At 43.0% G+C, this 12,257-nt stretch overlaps 1 protein-coding gene across 7 annotated transcripts in view; it reads right to left on the bottom strand.

The window, feature by feature from the left end:
- LOC149322955 (voltage-dependent L-type calcium channel subunit alpha-1D-like) overlaps positions 1 to 12,257 on the bottom strand; it is an 87,637-nt gene that overhangs the window by 40,802 nt on the left and 34,578 nt on the right. For all 7 annotated transcript variants that reach the window (XM_089485334.1, XM_089485338.1, XM_089485326.1 and 4 more), the window contains 3 exons: positions 11,735 to 11,828; positions 9,828 to 9,882; positions 2,752 to 2,800 (listed from right to left, as the gene is read on the bottom strand). In XM_089485334.1, the coding sequence (XP_089341460.1) occupies positions 2,752 to 2,800; positions 9,828 to 9,882; positions 11,735 to 11,828 (198 nt within the window). The remainder of the gene's footprint in view (positions 1 to 2,751; positions 2,801 to 9,827; positions 9,883 to 11,734; positions 11,829 to 12,257) is intronic.

The raw sequence follows: 12,257 nt of genomic DNA, 5'->3' as shown, positions 1-12,257 counted from the left end.
CTAGAATTGTAGACCAATGCTCAAACCACTGCACCATGAGTCAAGTGCAACTGACATGCTAAAGAACTCACCTACCACTGCAAGCAATGCACTTACCAGGAATGAGCCCAGATGACTAAACTCCAGGCCAGAAGGTGCACCTTTCAAGGTTTCGCACTCTACAGCAAGGAAGTAAAGCAATATCCAAGACCAAACAGTACTTAAGACAACTTCCTCTAAGCTGGTGTCATCCAGATACAATAGACTACAACTCCTAGACTACAACTTTTCAACATCTTTATGGAGCCCACTGGTGCAGGTCATCCATAATTCTGGGACTGGGTCTCTTCACTGTTCTGGTAACACTCAGCCCTATTATTCTGTATGGATTTTAGTTTTTAAAACTGTTTTATTAAAAAAACTGGTTTTAATTATTTTTTTAATTTTTAAAATCTGTTTTATTATCAATCACATTGGGAACTGTGGAAGGATAGGAAAGCAATGAACAAATAATTGTGGAAACAGCAAACAGCAACAACACACATTCATCAGGGCCAGTTCAGGGAAAGTGCTCAGCTGGGTTGCAGTAGATACTGCTGGAATGAGTTGTCTACTTGGAGCTGTCCAAGGTCCAGCAAGTTTCACTTGACTGCGAGTCAGTTCTCCCACCTTGCTTTTTGTTCTGTTGTTTCCTGCTTGTAGAACTTAAATGCTCATCTGATCTTGGAAGCAAAGCAGGACCAGCCCTGGTTAGTAACGGGATGGGAGAGCATCTCTGCATACCAGGTGCTGTAGGCTACATTGCAGAGGAAGGAAGGGATAAAACCACCTCTGAATATGCCTTGCCTAAGAAAACCCTGTGAAATTCATAGGGTCGCCATAGGTTGAGAGGTGGCTTGAAGATACATATTATGAATGGATTCCTGCTTATGTTCTAAAAGAGAAGAGTGAAAATTGTGGGGGTCACACAGGCAGGAATATATCAGAAGAAACAAAGTGTTCTTTCACAGTTATGGCACTTGGATTCCACTCAACAGCCAAAGCTGCATCTTAGGGAATCCTGGGGTTTAGCACTAGAGCTCTCTTTTTTTTCCTGGACTAAATCTCCCAGTACCCACATGACCAGAAGGAGGAGAGGCCCACCTGCATGAATAACCTTCCATACCATCTGAACTGAGGACAACAATCGCAACATCATTACCAAATGCAGGGCTAGGATTAACATCATCAATTTTTTTCTATCTTTCTCGTGTATAATTTTTAACACCTTTGCCTGATGAAGAAGCCAGTGGAGCTTCAAAAGCTTGCAACATGTATAATGTGCACTTTGGCTGTCCCAATAAAGGTATCACTGTTTTATAGATTTTGGATGACTTTGCTATATTTTGATGACTTTGCCATATGGCCAGCACTGCTACCCCTGGATATGTTTTCTCTATAATGCAAAAGAGCCTAAAGGCAGAGAGCATTGGGGGCAAGGCCTTGTAGAGTTTCTCCATGAAGGAAAAATACGTACCTTCATCTAGGCAGGTAACAAAATATATTTGGAAATATAAGAATTAGGTAATGGTGACCTTGGATAAGTCACATGCCGTCAGTCTCAGAAGAAGGCAAGGGCAAGCCTCCTTGAAATAAATCTTGCCAAGAAAACCCCATGATAGGTTTGCCTTAGGATTGCCACAAGTTGAAAATGATTTGAAGGTACACAACAACGACAACAATGCACAGCTTGCCACCTAGATCAAGCAGTGATCCTCAGAGGAAGGAGATGGGTATTAGAAGTGCACTTTCTCTGTCACAGAAAATATGCAAATATGTCATAAATGTGACAGCAGTGTCTGAAAAGATCCAGCAAGTGGAAACATCAAGGACAGCTACCTCCACATTCACTGTAGCCCCCTTGCCACTCCAAATCGTTGCTGCCTATAATGGGTGTCACCAATGTGCATCACACTTCATAGAGTAACAACAACAACAAGCACCAATCACACAAATAGCTTATACTCTAAAATTTATTCTCTCTCTCTCTCCATCCACCCATCCATCCATTTAACATATTTCTTTTTCTTTCTCCCTATGATATAGTGGGGTTTTTTTTTAATATCTAAGGCTTAAACATTCCAGAAGACAAAGACGGGTTATGCTAATGTCTTCTGGTAGTTGTTTTATGTGGAGGAGAGTACGGAAGAAAACCAGCAGAATGAGTACTATGATGAAATTGTAGATTTTACTTTTAGGTACTTAGCTGACTGAAGTCAATATCTGCTTTATGCCTTCTTTTGAAAACATAAACAACAGAAGGATGGGGGGGGGGGGGGAAATCTGTCACTGAGGTTCCCAGATTCTTCCTTGCTATCATATGTATTCTTCAAAACAGACACGTAGTTGGTGCGTAGTCCAAATCTATGCAGTTTTGAAAGCATTTTCACATGGATACATTTTCTTAACTCTTCCGATGATGCATTCTTGTTTTAGTGGATGTATCTGAATACTTCAGATATACACAGTTTCACATATATGCATGTTTGCAAGCACATTTCTAAATGCACACAGTTTTGCATGTCTTTCTCAAACTGCAGTCTTTGCAAATGGCAGTCTTGAGAAGTGGTGTGGGAAGTGCAAATCTGGTACATTTGTACTGAAATATGATCGAAAATGAATTTCTCACCTATTTCTGAAACAGCATTTTCATCTCAGTATGCCCTAGAGAGTGGTATAACTATCTCTGTGGCTCTCACAGTAACCAAACATAACCTGAGTTTCCTTCCTCACCTGCTTCTTCACTGCCTTCTTCTGCTTCTTCCTCCTCACCGCATTCCACCTTAGAAAAAAACAGATGAAAAATATTATTAGTGTGGGGTGGGGGAAGAAGATGAGCAATAGGTGAGAGTGAGAAACAGTGAGAGAAGACCTTCTTGAAAGCTTCCAGACTATTACTTCTACTCCCATTCATTCTTGGACAGAGAAAGGCACAGTAAGCCCTTCAGGTCTAGACCTGTGCCTGCAAATGAAGATGATCCCAAAGAAGTCTGCAAAAATCTGAATGTGTCTCTCCTGCATGGTTTCCTACCACCATTTTTTTTAAAACATAAGTTAAGGTGGAGAGGTGCCTATATCAGGCACAGAAGGGACAGACATATCTTCTAATTTTTATGTTTGCTCTCTTCCTGTTATGCATTAAATACCAACCACAGTAGTTCATAGCTTGTCATTCAAATGCAAACACAAGAGTGAAAGAGAAACACACACACACACACACACAGAACATACTTTCATGTTTGGAAATTAAGAAAGAAATCTTAGCTAAAGGGCTGTTCTTGGATCACTATGAAATGAGGGAATTATTACTTCTCATCTACTTGAGGAAATGGGATAAGAAACATTTGATCTCACCAACTTCTTTCTAGCCAGACAGTAGATACAAAGCAGAGTGGCACCATAATGAATGAGAAGAAAAAGCTTCCTAGGTAATAATAATTAATAATAATAATAACTTATTTTATTTGTATACCGCTATTCCAAAGATCATAGCGGTGAACAGCAAGTAAGCTAATTAGCAAGTAAGCTAATTTGCCCCCAACAGTCTGGGTACTCATTTTAGCGACCTCGGAAGGATGCAAGCCTGAGTCGAGCTTGGGCCCTTTTGCTGGTCTTGAACTCGCAACCTTGTGGTTTTGAGTGAATGGCTGCAGTACAGGCATTTAACCACTGCGCCACCAGGGCTCCTAGGTAAATACATTGACACCCTCCCACCACCACCACCACCAGAATATTTGCAAGTTATGGTAACAGATCAAATAGGTTTTGATTCTCATAAAAATTAGAAGCACCACTTCATTATTTCAAAGAGAATAGAACAGATACAGAGAAAGTGCACGATTGCCCTCTTGCATCTAGCTTGGCTCTTACAGGACAGACTTGGGTATCATTAGAGTCACCCTAAAGTATATACCATGAGTGCAAGCATAGTAACATAGTGGTTTGAGTATTGGGCTACAACTCTAGACACCAGGGTTTGATTCTTCGCTTGGCCATGAAACCCATTGGGTAACCTTGGGCAAATCATATGCTCTCAGTCTCAGAGGGAGGCAATGACAAACTGCTACATGCCAAGAAAACCCCATGATAGGTTCGCTTTACGGTTGCCATAAGTCAATATGAAGACACACAACAACAAGAACAACAAAGTATATACCCTAAAGCAGGGGTAGGCAACCTTTTTGAGCCGGGGGCCGGGTTGCTGTCCCTGAGACAACTGGGGGGCCGAAAGGGGGGGGAGCTTCCACCCTCCGGGGGCGGGGCCGCATGCCGGGGGTGGAGCTTCCACCCTCCGGGGGCGGGACTGTGTGCTGGGGGTGGGGCTTCCACCCTCTGGGGGTGGGGCTGTGTGCCAGGGGCGGAGCTTCCACCCTCTGGGGGCGGGGCTTTCTCTGCTCCCTTTCCCAACCTCCCTCTGTCTGAGAGACAGCTATAAGGGATGGATTGGGAGAGGGGGTGACAGGCGCACGCCTGCTCCTCCTGCCCTTCTGTGGCCCCCAGCTGCCTCTCAGAGAAGTAGTAAGGGCCCGTGAGGGGCAGGAGCAACAGGCGCGCGGCCCCAGCTCCTGTCCTCGGGGCTTTGCCAGGCCTGAGGTGTCCTCTGAAAGACACCTCAGGGCTGCCAAAGCCCCGCGGGGAGGAGGAGGCGTGTGCCTGCCCTCTCCTCCTTCGCCCCTTCTTTCAGCCAAAAGGGCTCCAAGGGGCCCTTTCAGCCGAAGGGGAAGGCCGAAACCACTCTCACTGTTAAAGCAGACCTTTCAGCATTGAAAGCACTGAAAATACATAGAAATGCACTTTGGAAAGTCACACTGTCTCACCTTCAGAAAGGCTGCATGTCCCACAAACTGACATATCACCATCACTACCACTCTCATTGTAAAAGCACACCTTTCAGCATTGAAAGCACTGAAAATACACAGAAATGCACTTTGGAAAGTCACACTGTCTCACCTTCAGAAAGGCTGCATGTCCCACAAACTGACATATCACCATCACTACCACTCTCATTGTAAAAGCACACCTTTCAGCATTGAAAGCACTGAAAATACACAGAAATGCACTTTGGAAAGTCACACTGTCTCACCTTCAGAAAGACTGCATGTCCCACAAACTGACATATCATCATCACTACCACTCTCCTTGTAAAAGCACACCTTTCAGCATTGAAAGCACTGAAAATACATAGAAATGCACTTTGGAAAGTCACACTGTCTCACCTTCAGAAAGACTGCATGTCCCACAAACTGACATATCATCATCACTACCACTCTCCTTGTAAAAGCACACCTTTCAGCATTGAAAGCACTGAAAATACACAGAAATGCACTTTGGAAAGTCACACTGTCTCACCTTCAGAAAGACTGCATGTCTTCATCTTCCTCCTCCTCCTCCCTCCCTCCCTCCTCCTCCTGCTCCTTCCTTCCTTCCTCCTTCCTCCTCTTCTTCATCCTCCCTCCCTCCCTCCTCCTCTTGCTCCTTCCTTCCTTCCTCCTTCTTCCTCCTCTTCTTCCTCCTCCCTCCCTCCCTCCTCCTCTTGCTCCTTCCTTCCTTCCTCCTTCTTCCTCCTCTTCTTCATCCTCCCTCCCTCCCTCCCTCCTCCTCTTGCTCCTTCTCTCCTTCCTTCCTCCTTCTTCCTCCTCTTCTTCATCCTCCCTCCCTCCCTCCTCCTCCTGCTCCTTCCTTCCTTCCTTCCTCCTTCTTCCTCCTCTTCTTCATCCTCCCTCCCTCCCTCCTCCTCCTGCTCCTTCCTTCCTTCCTCCTTCTTCCTCCTCTTCTTCATCCTCCCTCCCTCCCTCCCTCCTCCTCTTGCTCCTTATTTCCTTCCTTCCTTCTTCTTCCTCCTCTTCTTCATCCTCCCTCCCTCCTTCCTCCTCTTGCTCCTTCCTTCCTTCCTCCTTCTTCCTCCTCTTCTTCATCCTTCCTCTTCCCTTCCTCCCTCCTCCTCCTCCATTCCTCCTTCTTCCCCAGCGCTTGCCCCCACCCCCTGGGAGGCCAGAGGCCATCCCAGAGGGCGGGGGGAAGGAGCGCTCCGGCGGCCCCAGCGCTTGCCCCCGCCCCCTGCGAGGCCAGAGGCGCGGGAAAAAGGAGCGCTCTGGCGGCAGCAATCGGCGGCAGGGTCGGCCAGGGGCCGGTCCTACAGTGCTTGCAGGCCGCATCCGGCCCGCGGGCCGTAGGTTGCTGACCCCTGCCCTAAAGAAACCATATCCTATCTGAATTTGGAAGCTAAGGAGGATCTGATTAATACTCAGCTGAGAGACTGCCAATATATACCAGGTGCTGTACACTATATTTCTGAAGAAAGAACTAAAACCACTTCTGAGTATTTTTTGCCCAAGAAAATCCTATGAAATCCATGGGATTTGCCATAACAGGCTACTTGAAGGCATGTACATACTCACAGAGGCCCAAAAGACACTGCAGAAATAATCCAGTTTGAGGACACTTTAACTGTCCTGGCTCAATGCTAGGGAATTCTGGGAACCATAGTCTTGTGAGAGATTTAGCCTTCTCTGTCAGAGAGCTCTGGTGTCACAAGAAACTAGTTCCCTGAATTCCCTAGCACTGAGCCGGGGCAGTTAAAATGGTCTCAAACTGGATTATTTCTACAGTGTGTTTTGGACCAGAATTACCACACTGCGAGACAGGCAGGCCTGAGCAATGGATTCAGATGTCCAGTAAATTCTCCTGCTATAGGTCCACAATAAACAGGAGTGTATTTGCAATCCAGATCCCTCCAGCTCAAATGAATGAGATTAAAATAACGAAACAACAAATAAAATCATTCAAATCATATCAAAGGGAAAAAAGTATATAAAAACTGTAAACAGGACAACAGTATGAACTAATAACAATAAATGATGCAGCAAGGTAAAAGTGCAATAAGAACAAGTAATTCTAGTCCTAACCAGCAAATGGCCTCAGAGCAAAATTTCTGTGCTTCCAAATGGGATTTGTCCCTGAATAGCTATAAAGTGGCAAGGTAAGGCGTGACTTTAGAGGAAGGCAAACATTCTTGAATCCATTTCAATAATTCAGCACTGCTTAAAGCCCCCAGGTCCATTGCTTTGGAGGTTCCATTTGAGATCCCCAACCCCACAGAATTTAGATTCCCAGAGGGAAAGTTCTTTAAATTTTAAAACTTTATTGGGAAAAATCCCATTTGGTCCACATTTTGTGCCTAGACTGTGACAAAGATTGATGTGAATTAAGAATCCTTCTATAAATAGAAAACAGCCTCTAGGGTTGTGCTGGTCTATGCCTGTAATAAAGATGAACTGAACTGAATACCCTCTAGGGTCCCTGTGGGCCTTATTTACTTTAAAATTTAAATTTCCTTGTATTAATATAACCTCATGAGATTTCCTAGAGCCAGAGGCCCCATATTTTTAATCTCATATTGTACCTGAGATTATTATATGCCACAGAGTGGCCCCAGTTGTTTCCAGCAGGAGGAAACCTGGTGGCTGTGTCCTTCTCCTCGCTGTCCTTTCTTTGGCAAGCAGCAACAACAAAAATCTGTTCCAATAGGCTTTTAAAAATTGACTGCGGGGGCATTTAATAATGTGCTGTTTTGCCGATCCAAATGGATCTCAATGTTTTCAATGGATTTGTTTTAATTGGTTTAATTTTGTGGGTAATTTAATTGCATTTTAATAATTACTTTCTGTATGTTTTTGTATACGACTATGTAAGGGTTGGAAATGAATTGAAGGCACAAAACAACAACAACAACAACAACAACAACAAGGGTTTTAACAGTGTTTGTTTTAACATCTGTATGCTTTAAAAGGTAGCATATAAATAAACGTTGCTGGGGGAATGAGATACAAATGAATTAAATAACAATAATAATATTATTAACAGCAATAATATCTTTAGGGTCAATGTGGTACAGTGGTTTCATTGCTGGAGTATAACTCTGAAAACCAGAGTTCAATCTCTGCTCAGACACAGAAACCCACTAGGCGACCTTGGGCTAGTAACACTCTCTCAGCCTCAGAGGAAGGCTAAGGCAAACCCCCTCTGAACAAATCTAGACAAGAAGACCCCATGATAGGTTCGCTTTTGTTGTTTTTGTTAACTGTCTTTGAGTCGACACATGGTGACCCTGTAGATGAGACATCTCCAAGCATCCCTATCCTCCACTGCGCTGCTTAGGTTTTGTAGATTCAGGCCCGTGACCTCCCTGATTGAACCAATCCATCTAGCATGGCAGTCTTCCTCTCTTTCTACAACCTTCTACCTTCCCTAGCATTACTGCCTTTTCCAGTGAATCATTGAATCATGCCTTCTCATGCTGTGACCAAAATACAACAAGCATCAGTTTCGCCCTCTTGGCTCTGTTGAAGGATCCATTTGTTTGTCTTTTTGGCCATCCACAGTTTCATGAGCACTCTTCTCCAGCACCACATCTCAAATGAGTTGATTTTCTTCCTATCCACTTCCTTCATTGTTCAACTCTCACACCCGTACAAAGCAGTGGAGAATACAATGACTTGGACAATTCTAAATTTATGAGACTGCTTTAACTGTCCTGGCTCAGTGCTAAGAAATCCTGGAAACTGTACTTTTTTGAGATATTTAGCCTTCTCTATCAGAGAACTCTGGTGCCACAATAAACTACAGTTCCCAATAATCCCTAGCACTGAGCCAGGACAGTTAAAGTGGTTTCAAACTGGATTATTTTTGCAGTCCATTTCGCCCTAAATCCTTTTGTTAGAAGTGACTGGAATAGATCCACTAAATCTGTTGGATTTACCTAGATGTAGGCACACTATTCAACAGTTGATTTAATGGATCTACTCTAGTTGAGGTTAACCAATGGCATTCCAGTCTAGTGCATCTCATGCTCAAGTCTGCATTTTTACCATATTTATTAGGCAAAATTTTGTTACTGTTAACTGCCTTTGCGTCGTTCTCGACCCATGGCAACCCTGCTGATGAGACATCCCTAAGACCCCCTGTCCTCCACTGCTCTGCCCAACTCCTGCAAACCCATACTCATGATCTCTTTATAATAGAGTCCATCCATCTGGCATGCAGCCCTCCTCTCTCCCTACTTCCCTCCACCTTTCTTAGCATTATAGTTTTTTCCCAACTATTCATGCCTTCGTATGAAGTGTTCAAAGGTTGCCACCCTAAGTTTTGTCACCTTGGGCTTCTAGGGGGATGTCTGCCTTAATCTGCTCTAGGACCCATTTGTTTGTCTTATTGGCTGCCCTTGGAATCCCAGCACTCTTCTCCAGCCCCACAACTCGAATGTATTTTCTTCCTATCTTTTTTTTTTTACTGTCCAGTTCTCACATCCATACATGGTAATAGGGAATACAGTAGCTTGTATAATTCTAACTTTTGTGCTGAGTTGTATATCTTTGCATTTTAGGATCCTTTCTAGTTCTTTCATAGCTGTCCCTCCACCCCCATACTTAATCTTCTTCTGATTTTCTGGTTATAGCTCCATTCCTAGCATCGTTTGATACCAAACTGAAGAACTGTTTGCACAGATACATTCTGAATGGCTGCGCCATAAGCACAGAATACTCTATACTTATAATTAATCAAAATCCACTATGTTTTGCAGCCCATGATACATCCAGGTTTGGGATTTAGACTTTTTATATCACTAATTGGATTTCCCCCCAAAGATATTTCATGCCAGTTTGCAGTGCTGTGGTTTTTCATTCAATACACTAGCCTGTGATATATAGATTTTTTGTGTGTGGAATCACTACTCTCAGAGCCTGGAGGAGCTCAGTTACATCTCCCAAAGCCACACAGTCAAAACTGAAGGTCAAGATTTCCATTCTCACCTTGACTTCTTTCTCTTCATTTTCGGTGCTCTGCTCCCCCTCTGCTGGCGCCTCTCTGTATTGTAAGAGGAATAGGGATTGTGTTAGAAAAGAAAAAAGTAAAACACTGTATGCTGCCTTAGACTCTGCAGTCTGGAAATGATGAAGGTCTTCTCCATACAACCTCTCACAATCCCAGAACCATTATTTCACAGATACTGAGCATACCCCTTTTTATATACTAAATATATTATTATCTATTACCTTATACATTCTCACACCAGCCTGGCACAGAAAGTGTACAGACAGGTTTTTGTGGGCTTTTCAGGCTATGTGGCCATGTTCTAGAAGAGTTTGTTTCTGATGTTTTGCCAGCATCTGTGGCTGGCATCTTCAGAGAATGCTGGCATGGAAGTAAGTTGGGTGTATATTAGATATACTGTCTTGGGAGGAGTGATTTCCATATTAAACTGTGTATTGTTCTGTTGTTGAATGGCAAGGCCTCAGGGTGGGAGGATAAGCAAAGAGGATTTGTGTCTGTTTAATTAGAGATCCATTGTTTGCTGGGAAAACCCCTGCTCCTGAGTAGTTTTCATTTGCATTTGCCGGGTCTTGATTTTAGTGTTTTTCAGGACTGGTAGCCAAACTTTGCTACCTTTAAGGGTTTCTTCTTTAGCAGAGTTTGGCTACCAGACACAAATTCTCTTTGCATATCCTCCCACCCTGAGGCCTTGCCATTCAACAACAGAACAATACACAGATTAACATGGAAATCACTCTTCACACAGTGTGTGTGTGTGTGTGTGTGTGTGTGTGTGTGTGTGTGTGTGTGTATCATACAGTATATATATACCCAACCCACTTCTATGCTGGCATTCTCTGAAGATGCCAGCTATAGATGCTGGTGAAATGTCAAAAACAATTAGTTGTGCACTAATTGAAGTTTCTGAATTTGGTACAGAGGTAATCCAGTGAACAGCACTTTGCAAAAATCTAGCTTTGAGGTTACCAATTTGTGCACGACTATCTTTAGGCCCTCCAGCTGTAGTAAGAAATGTATGCATCAATGTATACATACTAAATATATAAGGTCATAAATACATCTCACACACACACACACACACACACACACAAATTCAGAGATCAGGTAGGATTTAAGTTCTACTGTACTATGCTCAATACAGCCACTGAATCACAGGGGGATTCTTTAGTCTGACAGCAGACAGATTAGTCACAAACAGAGCAAAAAGGGGCATTTTCAGATGGAGGATTCATTTCTAGCTCTACACAGCTGTGACTTTGCCATTGCAAAATACAAATAGGATTATCCCTGACAGTCCAAACTAGTTGACTTCCTTTCTTACTTATCCCTAGCATCTAGTATTCAGTGTGAATGTGGAAGTTCCTGACAGCTAACAGTTGTTGATAAACAACCCCTCCATGACTTTACACTCTCTTCCTTTTCAAGAGCTGCAGAGATAACTTAGATATCCCAGTTCCCACCTTCTACAAGATTCTAGCACCTTCCCAAATTATATAGCATGATGATAACCCCAAACTCTTCTTTGGTATTTTGTTCATGTGGATGAACCCTTCCTTTAAGGACAAAAGTGTCTCCAAAGTGGCTTCCAACCAGCAATTTCAAAGCAGTAAAATAACATACAAAAGTGTATAAAGTTACAAATGAACAGCAGTTTTTCACTGGCTCTGCTTCTTCATCCTGCCTATGTACAGTCCCTTACTAACCCCCTCATCTCCATTGGAATAAATGGAGCTTTTTCTTCCTTTTTAAAAATATTTTTGAAAAAGCTTACAAAATAGTTTTCAAAATTCATTTATTTTTTTTTAATCTCCATCATCCACATTACTTAGGTTAACAACAGTGATTCATTCCCCTCGCACCCGTCCTGATTAGTGTCAATTCTCACTTGTCTTTGTGCTCCTCCTCTTTGGACGTATTGATATTGTCCCCATCTGCAAGATTGTCCACAGCAATGGCCAAGAAGACATTGAGCAGGATATCTGGAGTTGGAAGTTCAGGAAAAAATAGCTTGTTGCAAAGGGAAACTGGTCTGAACTGATATATTCCTAGAACAAGGTTTCAACCTAATTAAAGACATTTTAATGGATGGATTATAGCAGTTTGAGGCATTTAATGACTCCATCAATCACATTTTCATAAGGTAAACACAATGTTCTTGAAGCAAGATGCTTAATTTCCTTGTACTTAGAAGATGCACAAATGCGCCATAGCAGGAACCATCTTAAAAGAGGTATTCCTGAGAGAGCAGGGAGGATGTCTTTTCTAAGGTAATGTTTGCCAATCTCAGTTTTTAAAGCAATGATTTCCTGCCTGATCAATCAGGGTACTTTTTCAGTCAACAAAATGTTTTAAAATAAAGGAATCATTGCAGCCACATTTCAGAACCAAGTATGTTAACAATCTCACAT

This window comes from Sceloporus occidentalis, unplaced genomic scaffold (genome assembly GCF_023333645.1).
Source record: "Sceloporus occidentalis isolate IW3139 unplaced genomic scaffold, rSceOcc1.0.p SCAF_1, whole genome shotgun sequence".
NCBI lineage: Eukaryota > Metazoa > Chordata > Lepidosauria > Squamata > Phrynosomatidae > Sceloporus > Sceloporus occidentalis.
The sequence above is the reverse complement of the archived record's forward strand: the minus strand, read 5'-3'. Positions and strand labels throughout refer to the sequence as shown.